The sequence below is a fragment of the Girardinichthys multiradiatus genome, chromosome 22, assembly GCF_021462225.1.
Source record: "Girardinichthys multiradiatus isolate DD_20200921_A chromosome 22, DD_fGirMul_XY1, whole genome shotgun sequence".
Taxonomy (NCBI): domain Eukaryota; kingdom Metazoa; phylum Chordata; class Actinopteri; order Cyprinodontiformes; family Goodeidae; genus Girardinichthys; species Girardinichthys multiradiatus.
In genome coordinates, this window is record NC_061814.1 from 25,472,707 (window position 1) to 25,489,750 (window position 17,044).

The window sequence follows — 17,044 nt, forward strand, 5'->3', positions numbered from 1 at the left end:
ACTTTTTTCATCCTTGTCATTCCTGTTGATTTTCTCACAGCCCAAGCAGTTTCCAGGACTAGTTTAAAGTAGTTTTATTTTTTCCTGCTCAAACATTTTATGCGATTGCCCATGTCGGAGATGCAAGGAGAAGGTTGAGCAATTAAAATTTTAATGTATGACTCCTCAACTGTAAAACAAAAGACAAAATGAATAGAAAGCTACATCGTCGAGCTTTCTTTTATTTGGCAAAACACTAGTGATGTTAATTCCACTGCCTTGAACACAGCAATGCACTCAGCTATGCGTCACAACACAGCCTGCAACCACATTCACAGCTATCTCATGGTAAATGCATACCCTACAATTGTTCCGTTGCAGATTATCTTTTGCCTGTGGATATAAATTACTTTACATGTTGCAAGTTACTATGACAATTTAGATCTTGAGCTCAGCAGACTCATCTCTCATTTGTCCTTCATGTAGTCTTTCCACACTCATAAACAATGTTAAACTCCATCTGAATAATAAGCAGCTCTTTGGTTCTTACTCTTGTTGACCTCCTTCTAACCTCCCTTTCAATCCAATATTCTAATATTACCCTTTTAGATAAAAATTTATTTTTAAACAAAGGTCAACACATCTGAATACAATTTGCATGACAGTCTATAAATGCAGTTTTAAAAATTACCCATACCTGTATGTGTTTAAAAACACTTGCAAGCTTTTGAGGTTTATTGTTAACAACTAATGAAAATGCCAAATTCATTTTTATTGGTCTAATTCCATAAGACTGGATGGCTGATCAGTGGTTCACCTCCTCTTTTCAGATGCAGGAAATTGTATTTAACAATGATATAATATTTTTAGGGGCAATATGTAGAAGAATGTCACCGCCACCCGTCATGGCATCTTGTAGGTAAACAGCTTTAAAGACTTTTTTAAAGAGCACAAGACCTAAAATCAAACAAACTAACATGTTCTTTTAGCTCTAATAGCACTGCTAGATTAGAACATAAGAAAAAATATATGCAGTTTGTAAAGGCAAATTATTTGCAAACGGGTACAAATGAGTTGAGGCTGCTGATGAGGAAGCAGTGTGTGATATGTGTTTGTGTGAGGCTTCCTTAACACCTCAATAGAGGTGTCATTCGTGTGACATGGAGGTGATTACCTCCATGTCACACACGTGGGGCCCCAACTATGGATTGACTGCATATACTGCACAATACATACTTTTCAGTAGGCTGAGATAGTTTAAAAAAAAAAAAAATTTACCAAATTATATCCACTTTTTGGTAATGTTTTGATTTACTGAGATACACTTGTATGTACATGCAACACTTCTACTCACTTGTTCTGGTGCTTGGAGCCCTGGAGGTGTGCATGGTACTGTTCAATGGAGTTGAGGACCACACTACACACACTGCAAGAGTAACTACTGCGCAGCCCTGGAGAGAAACAAACACACAATCAAGCATAAGCAGAGGTTACTGGGAGAGGAGTCTGGTGATGTAGAATTCATCTGAATATTGTTAAATCACCATCATTGTGAGTTGCACTACAACCACGCTGGAGTAAAGCCAGTGTGGGCAACAATAAAATTCTCAACTGACACTAAGTAAGGTAACTTTACTCTTAGTATTGGAAAGTAATTTCGTCAATTAGAGTGCTGCTGCAAAGAGATTTGATTACGATAATTACTAGGAAAAACAGTTACAGTTTTAGATCCTTAGATCAATGCCTCTGACTTTCTAGCCTTAATGTGTGTTTGTGTGTATGAGAGGGTGTGTGTGTGTTTGTGTGTGGTGTGTGTGGGTGGGTGTGTGCAAGGGTGCCTTTTCCAAACTTGAACTTATGTGGGGTTCAGCACAAGAATTAGGACACAGAATAGGGAGAGAACTGAGCAGCTAATTGTGTGCTTGCCTTCCACTGCGAAAAGCTGTGTATAAATGCACATTTTACATTGTAGCTGTGAATGCATGCTTCAAACGGTGCAGCTCAGACACAGATGTTAACTAATTAGAGGGTTTGCAGGTGGTCGGGATGAGCACCCCAAAAATAGATAAGTTTGGAGATACTGACAGAGCGGGGTGAAACAACATTTGGAGGTAGGAGGGGAAGAGAGGGATGTGTTTAGCAGAAACGAAGAAAATTTCCAGAGAAAAGTAAGATGCTTATAGAGATAAAGAAGACGAGACAGATAATGAGTTGTTGGCATGGCAGCAATGATTCTAAAAATGTCTGCCTTTTGTGAGGGAAGAGGGAGTGGAGGAAATGCTCTCTGTGTCAAGAAGGATAGGGCGATCAGCAGCGTGACATAATTGGCTTTGTAATCCCAGTCAGAGATACAGTAAAGTGCTATTAATGTTTTCTAACATTTTGTATAATCAGGAACATCAGTGAAGGGCTTTACGCAGATCAGAGGTCATAATCTTTGACACTTTAACTAAACAGTCAAATCTCCATTCATGGCCCTCAGCTTGATGGTAATAATTTTTATTATTTTGAGTGTGTGCTTCTATTACTTGTAGTGCAAGAGAATTTGGATGTGTTTCCTTGTGTGTGGGTGCCTTTTCTCTGCTGTCATTAGTGTCTTCGAGATTTATGACTAGTCTGTGTATTCTGTCACCTTCTGACCTTCTGAGGCAGTAATTGCTAAAGAACTATGTTGGGAGATGAAATTGTAACACAGTTGAGAGCAATCTGAGGTCATACAGACAGGGTGAGAGCTGCATAATGTAGCATATCCACTTCGTGTTGCCTCAAGAGTCACTCCGTCTGTGACAGGGGTGATTAAGGACGAGTAGTCATTAAAAAAAGGAAAAGCCAAGAGGAAGTTAGTAGCCTGGAGTTGGCACTGTCTTAGATTAGCTTGTTTATTTTTGGAGCTATTAGAAGCTAATAGCTAAATTGGTGTGTGAAAAATAATCATATGATAACATTTCTGATGATTAGGATTATTATTTTAACTTTAAATCACCATTTAAAGATATGTGATTAGCCTTTAAGACACTTTGTCGAAGATGCCAGCAGAAGGGAGAGAATGTAAATAGTAGATACAGACACCAAAGAGACCAAGTGTTAAGGATAGCTGTTTTTTGATTTCATAACAGCTCCAGAAACATTTTTAAAGTAGTTTTTTGTCCCATGCATAAAAAAAACAAAAGTAGTCCCTTCTCTCTACCAGCAACAACTAACCATCTAGCAGCTTATGCTAAGTAAGTAAATTTTCTTTTAGCCAGATGTTTATGGTCTTCAGAATGATGCATTTTTATATCCACCATGTGTCAATTCACACTTGTGAAAACCTCTCATTGGATTCCAAGCAACATACAGGTCCTTCTCAAAAAATTAGCATATTGTGATAAAGTTAATTATTTTCCATAATGTCATGATGAAAATTTAACATTCATATATTTTAGATTCATTGCACACTAACTGAAATATTTCAGGTCTTTTATTGTCTTAATACGGGTGATTTTGGCATACAGCTCATGAAAACCCAAAATTCCTATCTCACAAAATTAGCATATCATTAAAAGGGTCTCTAAATAAGCTATGAACCTAATCATCTGAATCAACGAGTTAACTCTAAACACCTGCAAAAGATTCCTGAGGCCTTTAAAACTCCCAGCCTGGTTCATCACTCAAAACCCCAATCATGGGTAAGACTGCAGACCTGACTGCTGTCCAGAAGGCCACTATTGACACCCTCAAGCAAGAGGGTAAGACACAGAAAGAAATTTCTGAACGAATAGGCTGTTCCCAGAGTGCTTTATCAAGGCACCTCAGTGGGAAGTCTGTGGGAAGGAAAAGGTGTAGCAGAAAACGCTGCACAACAAGAAGAGGTGACCGGACCCTGAGGAAGATTGTGGAGAAGGGCCGATTCCAGACCTTGGGGGACTTGCGGAAGCAGTGGACTGAGTCTGGAGTAGAAACATCCAGAGCCACCGGGCACAGGCGTGTGCAGGAAATGGGCTACAGGTGCCGCATTCCCCAGGTCAAGCCACTTTTGAACCAGAAACAGCGGCAGAAGCGCCTGACCTGGGCTACAGAGAAGCAGCACTGGACTGTTGCTCAGTCGTCCAAAGTACTTTTTTCGGATGAAAGCAAATTCTGCATGTCATTCGGAAATCAAGGTGCCAGAGTCTGGAGGAAGACTGGGGAGAAGGAAATGCCAAAATGCCAGAAGTCCAGTGTCAAGTACCCACAGTCAGTGATGGTCTGGGGTGCCGTGTCAGCTGCTGGTGTTGGTCCACTGTGTTTTATCAAGGGCAGGGTCAATGCAGCTAGCTATCAGGAGATTTTGGAGCACTTCATGCTTCCATCTGGTGAAAAGCTTTATGGAGATGAAGATTTCATTTTTCAGCACGACCTGGCACCTGCTCACAGTGCCAAAACCACTGGTAAATGGTTTATTGACCATGGTATCACTGTGCTCAATTGGCCTGCCAACTCTCCTGACCTGAACCCCATAGAGAATATGTGGGATATTGTGAAGAGAACGTTGAGAGACTCAAGACCCAACACTCTGGATGAGCTAAAGGCCGCTATCGAAGCATCCTGGGCCTCCATAAGACCTCAGCAGTGCCACAGGCTGATTGCCTCCATGCCACGCCGCATTGAAGCAGTCATTTCTGCAAAAGGATTCCCGACCAAGTATTGAGTGCATAACTGTACATGATTATTTGAAGGTTGACGTTTTTTGTATTAAAAACACTTTTCTTTTATTGGTCGGATGAAATATGCTAATTTTGTGAGATAGGAATTTTGGGTTTTCATGAGCTGTATGCCAAAATCATCCGTATTAAGACAATAAAGGACCTAAAATATTTCAGTTAATGTGCAATGAATCTAAAATATATGAATATTAAATTTTCATCATTACATTATAGAAAATAATGAACTTTATCACAATATGCTAATTTTTTGAGAAGGACCTGTAGATTCTGTGCCTTTTCACTCTTCCTCCAGACTCTGGGACCTTGATTTGCAAATGAAATGCAACATTTACTTTCATCTGAAAAGAGGACTTTGGACCACTGAGCAACAGTCCAGTTCTTTTTCCCTCTTAGTCCAGTTAAGATGCTTCTGATGTTGCCTTTGGTTCAGGAGTGGTGTGACACGAGGAATGTGACATGTGTAGTCCATGTGGAGGTCTTGTCTGTGCATAGTGGCTCTAGATGTGCTGAATAGCCTCAGTTCACGCCTTGTGAAGCTCGCCCAAATACCTGAATAGATTTAGCTTGTCAATCCTCTCAAGGCTGCAGTTATCCCTGTTGCTGGTGCACCTTTTCCTACCACACTTGTTCCCTCAACTCAACTTTCTATGAATATGTTTAGCTACAGCACTCTGTTAACAACCAGCTTCTTTAGCAAATACCTTTTGAGGCTTATCCTCCTTGTGAAGGCTGTCAATGACTGTCTTCTGGACATCTGTCAAGTCAGCTGTCTTTCCTACGATTGTGTCACCTACTGACTAGGGGTGTAATGGTACACATCTTTTTACTGAAAATATCTGGTACAGCCCAGTCAGTCCAGCTGCATGTATACCGAATGAATACAGCACTGTTTTACAACTGGACACATGCAAAATATTTATGTGCAGAACTAAGTTCGCAAGTGATAGCCAAGCAAAACAGAGAGGACTCCCAGATCTCACTGAACTCTGCTACTTGGGAACTTTAATGTTTCTCATGCAGCTGTAGTGGAGAACAACGACGAACCAAACCAAAACTTCATGCCAGCATTTGCATTTTTGACAGCAAAAATGTACGCACTTTGCTGAATTACTCACCAGAGACATCACTGGTATTGGAGAAAATCAGCTAAATTGCAATTGTTTTATCTTAGATATGGGCACAGTCTCATTTAAACATTTCTAAGCATTAAAACTGACAATTTGCAAGTGGCTGTATTGTTGTATAATCTATCTATCCAGACATTTAGTATGCCTGCTTATACTACTTTATTATTGGAAAATAATCCATCCAAATCTCCAGTCAGTTCTATACCTTTCAATTTTTTTTAATTTTCAGAACATAATAAAATCTAATTGATTAAACTGAACAAAGTTTCTTTGTTTACCTGACCAAAGTAAAAAAATTTTTACATTTTATTATTATTTCTTTTTTCTTGATTGAAGCATACTGAAATCAAACCAGAACGTGACTTATTATTATTATTGTTAGTTATAATAGTAGTTGGAGTAGTAATAGTAGTGGCAGTAGTAGCAGTAGTAGTGGTAGTAGCAGTGGACATATTAGTTTGTTTGATGTTAGGTCTTTTGTTCTTTAAAAAAGTCTTCAAATGCATACACCCCTACTACTGACCCAGACTGAGAGACCATTTAGAGGCTCAGGAAACCTTTGCAGGTGTTTTGAGTTATTTAGCTGATAAGGGTGTGACGAGATGAGTTTCCAACATGTAACATTTTCACAATGGTCAAATTTTCTGGGACACCTAGTTTAGGGTTTTTATGATCTTTAAGAGGCTTAAATATTTAATTCTATGTGTAAAGAATCTACAATTTACTAGTTTCAAATGCTGAAACGCATAACAAAAACAATGAACTTTTTCATGATATTCTAATTTTTTGGAGCTGTACTTGTATATGTGTTCAAATAGCAAATGAACTGACTCAATTTCCTGCAAACTAACATTTAAACCCCTAAGACAACTATAGCACACTGAACCTCATATAACATACTCTAAAGCTAATTAACACAGCAATCAGTATCTTCTCCATTTCTAAAAACAGCCATCTGAATGATAGGTGCATTGTGTGTTAAGGCTGCATACTAGTAGTTTCTTTATCTGTGATATCACTTAATAAATCACAGTTAATTAACTTCATTAACATTATTTAACATTTGTAGAAACACTAGAGACAATATTAATGCTAACTGCACCACAAATGGTGCTTGGCTGACAGAAACTGCTGCAACACATATACAGGATCATATACATGTTGTACTCATAAGGTATTACGGCAGTAAAAATATGGTGTTTCAAATTAATATAACTGTCCTGAAAAAAGAATATATTTTTTTCAAAGGCGTGCCATTTTTGATGTATTTAATTTTACATTTATTCAGACAGGTAATCTCACTGAGACATTTTCTCAGTCGCATTTTTAGATAAAGCTTTATTTAAAAACACTGTAATACAGGAGCCCTTGGGGGTTCAATGGTACAACTACTGGTATTACTGCTACTACTGCCACCACTATAATGCTAACTACAATATTCTCACATTAATTATATTATGCTGCAGAAAATCTTAGTCCAATACTTTAGGATGTTTTAATACTTTTTGCATACACATTTTAACAAAACCATGATATTAATTACAACTGTGATACATTTGCACATGATAATTATAATACAAAATGCTCATATTGTTACATCCCTTTTTCTTTATTGGGAAATACACGATTTTGAGAACAATGCTCTTCTTAGTTCTATAAATCTATACTACTGCAAGGATTAAACAAAGATGTCCGTTCTTGTATATAAGACTAAGTGTGTCCTAAGTGCTTGTGTGTATGTGGCTAGATAATGTCAGCTTCCCTGCTTTTAGCCTGATTGATGTCACCTCCCCAATGCCTGGCTGAGCACTGATGTGCAATATGCTGCTGCTTTGTGTCGGTGCCAGTGGTTAAGCCACAAACACACAGATGCGACACACACACACACACACACACACACACACACACACACACACACACACAAATTAACGTACACTCAAGAACAGACGCTTTGTAATTTTGGTTCTGGCATAAGTTTCTGGCAAAAGACCATGCTTTACCCTAATCCATGTTAATTACATGCAAGGAAAGTGTGCATGACAGCATGCAGCTCAGGCTTTGGAATTTAGCTTTATTTTGTCAGCAAGAGCAGTATTTGTGCGGGTGTTTTAAGCCTTGTTAATTGGACAAGAAGATATGCCAGGGAGAGAAAGAAAAAAGAGTGTGCGATGAGCAAAGGCAGTGGGAGTGGAGTTGTGACTGCCGTTTAATGTTTAAAGCCTTCTAGCATTGCAGCCATTCCTTTTTTGCAGAAGTGTTAATGCTAGTTAAAAATGAGCCCCAATTTTATGTTCACAATATTTAGTATGATGCTGTATGCTCATTATGAGGGCATTGTTGCAGAGAATCTTGACATACCCTTGCTTCAGTTTCAGACCTTTAAATATTACATATGATATACAAGTGACAGTTTTTGATTCAGGCCTTACAACTTTATTGCTCCCTGTAGGGGCATGATATTTGTGGCTTAGTCCATTTAGATGCTCTGCCAAGCTCTTATTCCAACACCTTTTATGTGTCCTAGAGGGATTTCTGGTACCATTCAACACTGACAAATTTTGAAATCTTGTTTATGGTGAGTACTGATTGTTAAATGGCACTAAATCAGACAACATGAGAGGGATACTCAACCAGTGTGCAGCTAATCAATATAAAGGTGCACATCGATAATTATATATAGTTTTCTATAATTTCCTTTTCTGTTTAATGAATGGACAAAACATACTCAGAACTGCAACTGAAAGTTGAAAATCTCACTACAAAGTCATTTGTAATTCCTTTTCTAGTGCACTATTGGTTTGGATACAAGTTTATGAAGCTATTCCCATCCCATAGCCTTAATGCTGTGATACGCCATGTGCTGTTCTGAACTAAAAATGAACCAGATTCAAAAGAAATCCACTGAGATGCAATCAAACCCAACAGTATGCACATGCCAGACAGTTTATCTCCAAGGACTGCAACATACACATCATAGCAGAAAACTGCTCAACGTTGAGTGTAAAGCTGTTTGAGTCCAAGTGGAATTTCACCAGCAAAATTTCAAGGACTTAAAGAGGGTCTAATTAATTTTGCAGCCAGTGTGGCAGAAAATGGAAACACCATCTGTTTCAGAAAAAAATGTAGTAGAAACCATGTAAGGAATCAGAAATTTTACCTTCATAATATTGATGTATCAGTTTTAGTTTTAGTTTTATTTCCACTTCAAGTCAACATTATTTGTTTCTCTGAACCTGCAACGTTCTCTGCATTTTATGTATGTCTCTAATTCTAGTTTTGTTTTCAGCAACGGTATTTTTTTTACCTCAATAATTAAGCTTCATATAACGCAAATCCTTTTTAGCCAATAGTTTATATAACAAACATTTTACATGTCAGTTCCTCAAAGAAACGCCCATCAGACAGCAATGCAACACCAGCATGAGTTTAGAGCAATCTCTTTGATCATTTCATAAATAGAGGTGCAGGTTTTATCATAAAGCTATCTGAGGTTATAAGGGAAAATTTCACATTGTTACCTACTAACATTCCACAACATTAAAAAAGAAGTGACTTATATTTTACTTATGTATTTCTGGGAGTTTTTCATAGAATCTAAAGCTGCACAAAACATTGAATTTCAACTCACTGTAAAATCAATGTGTTCCAATATGGCAATCATAAAAAACTGCTAAGATGCAATATTTACTTCAGAGCTATGTAATAATTCTCTTTAGGTTATTTAGAGCCATATTTTTTGATTATAGTGATGTCAGGCAGTTGTTAAGACAATTTATTTATACATCAATATAAAATCATATCTGAACAAGCTACTTCCCATAGTTGTTGTAAGGGTTAGACATTTTATTGATCTGCACTGAATGATGAACACATGTATATACAAAGCCCACAATTGATTGTGGCTATCTATGAAAGTGATGTGCAGTGAGTGCTATCTCCTGGGACAGGAGGCCATCTCCATCTCTGAAACATCTCTGAAGTCCACGCACACACACACTTCCATCCTAGATGCTTATCTCACTGTTTCTTATTCCCTGCTGAATCTCCACAGAGCCAAGACAAAGCACAAGGCCTGTCTTGAGGGGTTTCTACCCTGCTGTGATTTATGTTAAGACCCAGCTGAGTCAGGCGGGCTCCATCCCTTGCCAGTAGCCACACCCACTGCAACTCTCTCATCATCCACTGGAAAAATCTTAGAGAAACGAATGGTGCTCATGTAAATAATGTGCTGTTTTGTGATAAGTTTAGCTTTTGGGCTGATGGGATAGCAAACAATAATGAAAGCACCAGTATATATTATCATTGTGACACAAACATAAAACAGTAGGCAGATTCTGTGATTAAAGTTTCTAGAGAGGAAGAAAATTAAGTATGTAATTCACCACACCGTGCAGGGAGCTAATGAGGATGACAGATGAGATGTGACGACAAGTCTGAGTTCCTTGTGATTAAACTACGCACATTTAAACACAAAACAAGCACAGAAATAAACTAGAAATATAGAAGATCTAGTACAGCAACAGGAAGGCAGAAGAAAAATAGATTGGGAATAGGTAAAGTAGGACAAGTATGCAGATATGAATTAAGGCTGAATTCCTTAATTGCCCTCACCTTTGACCCTTCCTCTGAAGTTTATTAGCATACCTGACTTCACACCTGAAGTGAAGATAAAAGCCAATCAGAAGTAAGAATTATGCTACAGCTGCAAATGTGTCTGAACCACCCAACCAGTGTCAACTAGAGGGCTGTCAATAAGAGCCATACAATTATGGACAGAGTATTTTGGACTAAAAGGCACTAGAAAAAGGCACCTGACTGATGGCAGATAAAATACTTATAACCTTTATTTTTTCACATTTTATCATTTAACAACTACAAGTTTTAACATATTTTGGGGGTATTTAGAACAACACAAAGTAAAACAAATGTCCACAATGGAATGAAAATTATACACAAGATTTAAAACGTTTTACTGTTGAAAGGTTAAAAATTGCAGCATGCCTTTATATCCAGCCTTTTTACCCATTGAATAAAATCTTATGTGACAAATTGCCTTCAAAAAAGCCTATTTGGTAAATACAGTTCACCTGTGTGTAATTTAATATCAGTATAAATAAGCCTGTAGCTCTGTGAAGGCTTGAGAGATGTTGGAGAACCTTAGCCAACTATCAGCATAATGAGGACCAAGGAACACCACAGCTCAGGGATAAAGGTGTGGAGACATTTTAAACAGTGTTAGATTGTAACATAACATCTCAAGCTTTGAACAAAGCTTTGTAATTATCACATAAGATCTTAATAAAATCACAGATCATGTCATGTCTTCTCAGGTTATAGAGAAGGCATACAGCTTTGTCAATGTAGCAATAGGGTTTCATGAAATTCAAGAAACATGTGTTTTTTGAAAAAAGGTGTCTGTTAAATATTTACAATTGCATATAGTATAATGTTTTAGTCATCACAATTAAAAAAGAGCTCTGTTTGTGGGATCTGGGTCACATTGTTTGGATTGCAGACGATATCCAACACGACACTTTTAAAGCCTCTGAGCCAGTGTAGGCGGCAACATGACTCATGCTTTTAATATGATTGGCTTCTTGAGATGATGGTTTGTGTCATAGCACCTGGAGCACAGAACGATCAGCAAAGCTTTGGCTCTCAGAGAATCAGTATTTGCTTGCAGAGGCTGTGCAATGTGTGCTATGAGTGCGCCAAACTTGTAAGTGCAGCAGGACGATGTTAGGTGGGATCGCTGTGCCAAATATTATTTAGTGTTTTTTAAGATGACCTCTCCATTAAGACAGAGTTTAAGTCAGCATGGTTTCTTCTTGCTGTACTTGAGCAGGAGACAGACTGCAAATATGTGAAAATTAAAGCATAGGAATTGATGTTTTAGTAGTATTTGACCTTGATTCTACTAAACTAAGCAGAGTAAATGGTTATGCATATGATTCTCTATGACATCTACGATGACATCACAGCATTTCAGGCTTTAAACATCTGAGGTATACAGAGGTACACCTGTGGATGTATTTTAGGTTGTAAGATCAAATCTCCATAAGATTACAGTGTCCCAATAAACAACTACTACACTATGGACTCTATGGAATAAAAAAGGTTAACACCTTTAGACTGCTTTTTAACAACCTGGCTGGTTTTACTTATGTGTAGGAGAAATAAAATGCATCAATGATGTTTACAGGTAATCTAATAATCTTAAAACCTTATATATTTTTAGAACAAGACAGAAAAACAGCAGCAGTCAAGGCTGGGTTACTTGTGAGTCTTGCTGAGTGGTCTTAAAACAATGAATCACAGGTGCTTTTATTTTAGGGCAATGAGCTCTGTTTATTGTCTGTATCCGGTGTGCAAAGGCTGCATCACATAGTTACATGATAAAAAAAAACTTGTTTCTGTGAATGTAGAGAAAGATTTAGCTTTAAAATACTTTGATTTGCTTGTGGCTGTATTGAGACTATTGTATTAAGGCACTGTAAAAAATATATCACCACCTAAAATTGGTTGTTAACTTCTCTGAGGTCATTACAGTAGTTATTTGATGCATAAATGTTGGGGTTTATCTAAGGGAGAAATCTTATAAAGGAATTTAAATCTTAGAAAGGAATATAAAGGAATTAAATGTGTCTCAATTATACATCAAAGTAATTAGTGAAACTGTAGATTTTGTGTGTAGGTACGGTATTTTTAAAGTAACTGTTTCAAATGTTGCTAATTTTATCTCTGAATAACTAGTGTTTCTCATACCAATGTGACATCTGTGAAATGTACACCACATTTTAAAGTGTACAGTTTGAACATTTCACCAACCACGCTGCCACATGATATAATCACCCATTTCACTTCCTTAATCGTCACACCCTCACAAGCCATGGATGTCACCGAGTTGAGTGGGACTTTGGAGGCTGACCTGTGCTCTCTGTGGCATCCAGACTGCCTGCTAGCTGCTCCAGGAGGCGTGCCCTGGCGGCGTTCCTGCGGTGTTTCTTCCCCTCATAGTGCTGCTGGGCCATCAGAGGGTTATTAAACCAGGCTCCGCAAAGACAGCAGTACTTTCCAGCTTCTCTGCCACCATTCCCACCGAGCTCCGGCGTTGGCCAGGGTAAGGCAGGGGGGGCGTTGGGGTCTGTGGTCTGCGGAGTTGAAGGTGAGGAATCTGGAGAAGAAAATGAAAGGGCAAAAGTTAGAGCTCAGGAGGGTGTGCTGCAGGATTAAAAAAGAAAAGAAGGGGGGGAAAAGGCTTGATATTAATGTTTATTCAAATGCAAATAGAGCTCTAATGCAAAAATGAAATGAAATTAAAATATTTTCTTTTAAATATTGCACTGGTACAATACTGTACTAGAATCTCCTGCACAGTCAGATGAAATCGGTAATGCACGCACACGTACACACTCATTTACATTTACATTTAAGAGCTAGCTGTAGGTTGTACCCATCCAGTTGGACTCTGTTGGCCATTTCTGTGGACATTATGCAGAAGGTAAAAAGAAGCTATCTGGACTCCAGGGTCCAGTTTTCAAGAGCTGACGCTCTGCTCACATCAACCATAGTGCTAAGCCTTTCCATTTAATCTTTTTTTCAACATCCCCTTGTCTTCTTTCCTCTGAGGGAATGAAAAAAGGGAAATGGCAGACTTCCAGGTGACCTGCTACTAATGACACGACATTGGTTACCATGGTGATTGTCCATTAATAGCCAACAGGCACTGATATGGCCACAGGACGTGGTTGTGGCTCTCTCAGAGAAGACGGCATGCCTGCGCCTGTGTGCGTGTGGGTGTTTGGGCGACAAACTACACGTAAGCCCTTGAGAGAAAGTGTGTGTTTGTGTGCAAGTTCCAGAACAGCCTGCTCGCATGTGTAAGGTACAATACGAGTACGAAAGACATCAACTTGGGAGGGGGGGCTAGGTCCACAGCGGGACTGAGTGAGAAAGCTTTTGATGCCAGATGGTATCTCTAAATGTGCCAGTTCACCATCCTCAATGTGTCAATGATTCTAAAGCCAGAGCGACTGTGACTATAGAGCTGCTTTTGCCGCACGTTCAGACATTTTATATCACAAACAAAATCCCACTCACGCGTGCTTTCAAGCCAGAATGAGTCACTTATTTCATAGCAACTACCAGCTCACCACTAACAAATGAAGAGCATGCATGAATTCTTGACCACTGACCCCTGAGTGCTGAGGTCTGCTACTGAGAGTATCTGTTCTATGTGGGCCTGTGTTGACTGAACCCTAGCCCTTCGATCTGATTGGATGCTGATACCTTGATGTATCTTCTGGCTCTGCTCACATAGTTACTGTATCTATGGCTGTGCCTCTGTTCATCGCACCCACCACACCCACTCACATTTGCTTTGCTCATCTTTTCCATGCCACCTCGTCTTCTCAGTTACTGAAACACAACCTTGTTACTGTGTAGCTGTCATGTCTTTTTTAATTTTCCTTTGCTCTCCCCAAAGTCAAGGTGGTCTTCAAAGCTCTGGATGATGTTTGTGTTTATGTGTGCTCATGCATGAGTGAAGTTCCTCAGCTCTGACAGCTTTGTGGAAGAACTACTAAGCAGAAACAGAGAGAGAGATCGTCCAATGTAATTTCTCTTCTCCATCCCTTGTTTTCCCACCATTTCTCCTTTTGACTCTGATCTCTGTACACTGGAGCAGAAGTAAGTGTTTTTTTCATGGAATGGGGCACAGAGAGAGAGTGTGTGTAGCAGTAGGAGGAAGTGCTCGATTGATTTGAAAAGAGGAACAGATGCAGGTATCCCATTTCTATCTCCCTAAGGTCTCTCCGGCATCTATTGACTTTTCCTTTTCTTACTTTAGTGCATGTTAGTGTCCAGGTTTCTTGAGTAAATATATCAGTCACTCTGCTTTATGTGTTTCTGATGATCATGTATGTGTATGGGTGTCGCACTGTCTCTATGTATGCCCTAGTCTGTCAACTTGACTGTGCGTCTTTTGGGCTGCGCTCATCTCAGCGAGCTCACAAAGGCTAGCTTTGACTTTAATCTCTCCTGAAATCCTATCCTTCTCTCCCAGGTCACTCTTTCTCTCTTCCTGTGCTACTTCCCCAGTATCTTTTCCTCCAGGTCCGACTGTCATAAAAAGAAAGAAATTCCAAAGCAGCAGCATCACAGAAGTGACAGTTTTTCAAAGTAGGCCAAAAGTTAGCAGAAGTCATTTTGGGGGTTGATTAAACACTCCATTTTGGAGCAATGGTGTGTTTACAGCTCTGGGAAGTGTTCCTTTCAGTCCAATTTGTATCACATTATGTAAAACATCCTTAGAAAAAACTCCCCAGAACACACACTTAAAGAAAAGATATTCCAACACTCATGAGCAAAGCCTGGTAAATAATTGGTAGATGATTTTATATGGCAAGGAGATTTTCATTTTACTGATACTGTAACCTTTTTACATAAAAGTGTGTCAGTTTGTATTTTTTCATAAAATGTGAGACAATGAGTGGTTTTAGAAACCTTTATTGTTCATGGTGAGAATTACTGTGTTCTAATTCTGATTTTGTCCTTGGTTTATGTTCTCACATCTTCAGCTTGTATTTTCCCTTTTACACAGGTTGGTTGTAGGTTATTGTAATATTTCCTTTTTCCTTTTTGTTCCCCTTGCTTACTTGCAAGTGTTGTGCATGAACATGAACTTCTTCAGAGAACATTGAACTTGATGCTGTTTGGGGATGAATGAAAGAAGTAATCTAGTTTCTTAATGACTTTGCCACTTACCACCACTTAAGCTTCTGTCATACAGTGTAGTTTTGGAGTAGGACTGAGGTGCAGACAGAAACGTGGGATGAGCGGAGTGATGGATTTAAAAAAAATAAAAAACAAACTTACAAAAGACAACACAAGGAGAACATGACATAACACAGAGGAAAAATACAGCAGAACTTGAGAACACAAAAGAACAGTCAGGCACATGTAAGGTAACGGGGTACTTGGAAGTCGAAGGGAAGAATCCAGCAGAGAACAATTAGAAACAGAGAACTTATATACTGAGGGAGAGGTGGAGATGTGTGTTAATCAGGAGATGTGGAACAGCTAAGGCAGATGGCCAGCAAAAAAGCTGAGGGACGGAGACTAATAAAAACGAATGGAGCTGAGCAGAGACACAAAGGGGTTACAAACCACGGGGGATAGACAAACAGTTATTTAAATAAAATAATCTAGAATACACAGGGGACAAAACAGGAATAAAACTAAGAAACAAAATATTAAGAAACAAACTCACAAGGTAACACCTTAATAATAATGAGCACAGGGAAATTAACTGGATCAGACAAGACTTTAAGAACATAACCACAAGGAAAATATCAAAATAGAAAAAAAAAAGAATATCAAAACCCAAACACTAGTGTATTGTGACAGCTTCTTAAACATTTTATAATGCATTAAACAAGTGTCACCAAATATATTACTAGCATAGAGAGCCTGAATGCCTGAAACTTAAATAAATACGTAATATTTATGCAAACTGAGTTCTTTGCAATATTCGTGTTGAGTACAGTGATATTATGATGATGACACATTTGTGATATATTGTGCAACACTAATGTAAAACTAAGAAACTTGGAGGGGATACAGCTAGTTTATGCGGAAAGTTCTGCGACATTTACCTTAAAAGGAGATTGCTTGTTGACTGAGGGAGAAGTGAGTTCTTTGCAATATTCGTGTTGAGTACAGTGATATCATGATGATGATACATTTGTGATATATTGTGCAGCACTAATGTAAAACTAAGAAACTTGGAGGGGATACAGCTAGTTTATGCGGAAAGTTCTGCGACATTTACTTTAAAAGGAGAGGGCTTGTTGACTGCTATGCATCTGTGTGTGGGTGCAATTCCTGCAATTAAAGACATATTTGTCTCTATGGGACTTTGTTATTTATCATGTCTGCATCCCCCGGCATTTCAACATAATATAAAGCGAAAGCTCATGTCCTATCCATCAAAAAACATTATGGCAAGTTGTTTCTGCACCTCTTTCCTTTTTCAATGTATTGGAGCCTGCTGCAGGCAGGGAGTAAAACCAGCTTTGGGTTTGCAGGTTAAACCTGGGATAAGCAGAAGAATAAACCCACACCTTGATGCATTCAGTCACTTCTAGCTTAGCTCTTTGACCATCACACAGGTAAGTCTAATTGAAAAGACAGTATTGATTATTTCTTTAATTTACTTGAGTTATGGGTTTGTCAGCTGATAGGTTATAAAGG

General features: G+C 38.6%; 1 protein-coding gene across 1 annotated transcript in view; it reads right to left on the reverse strand.

The window, feature by feature from the left end:
- The window catches only part of zgc:171482 (zinc finger protein), a 114,768-nt gene that overhangs the window by 20,983 nt on the left and 76,741 nt on the right, over positions 1 to 17,044 (reverse strand). Inside the window, exons 5-6 of the mRNA XM_047352161.1 lie at positions 12,720 to 12,965; positions 1,334 to 1,430 (exon numbers count right to left, since the gene is read on the reverse strand). Of these exons, the coding sequence (XP_047208117.1) occupies positions 1,334 to 1,430; positions 12,720 to 12,965 (343 nt within the window). The remainder of the gene's footprint in view (positions 1 to 1,333; positions 1,431 to 12,719; positions 12,966 to 17,044) is intronic.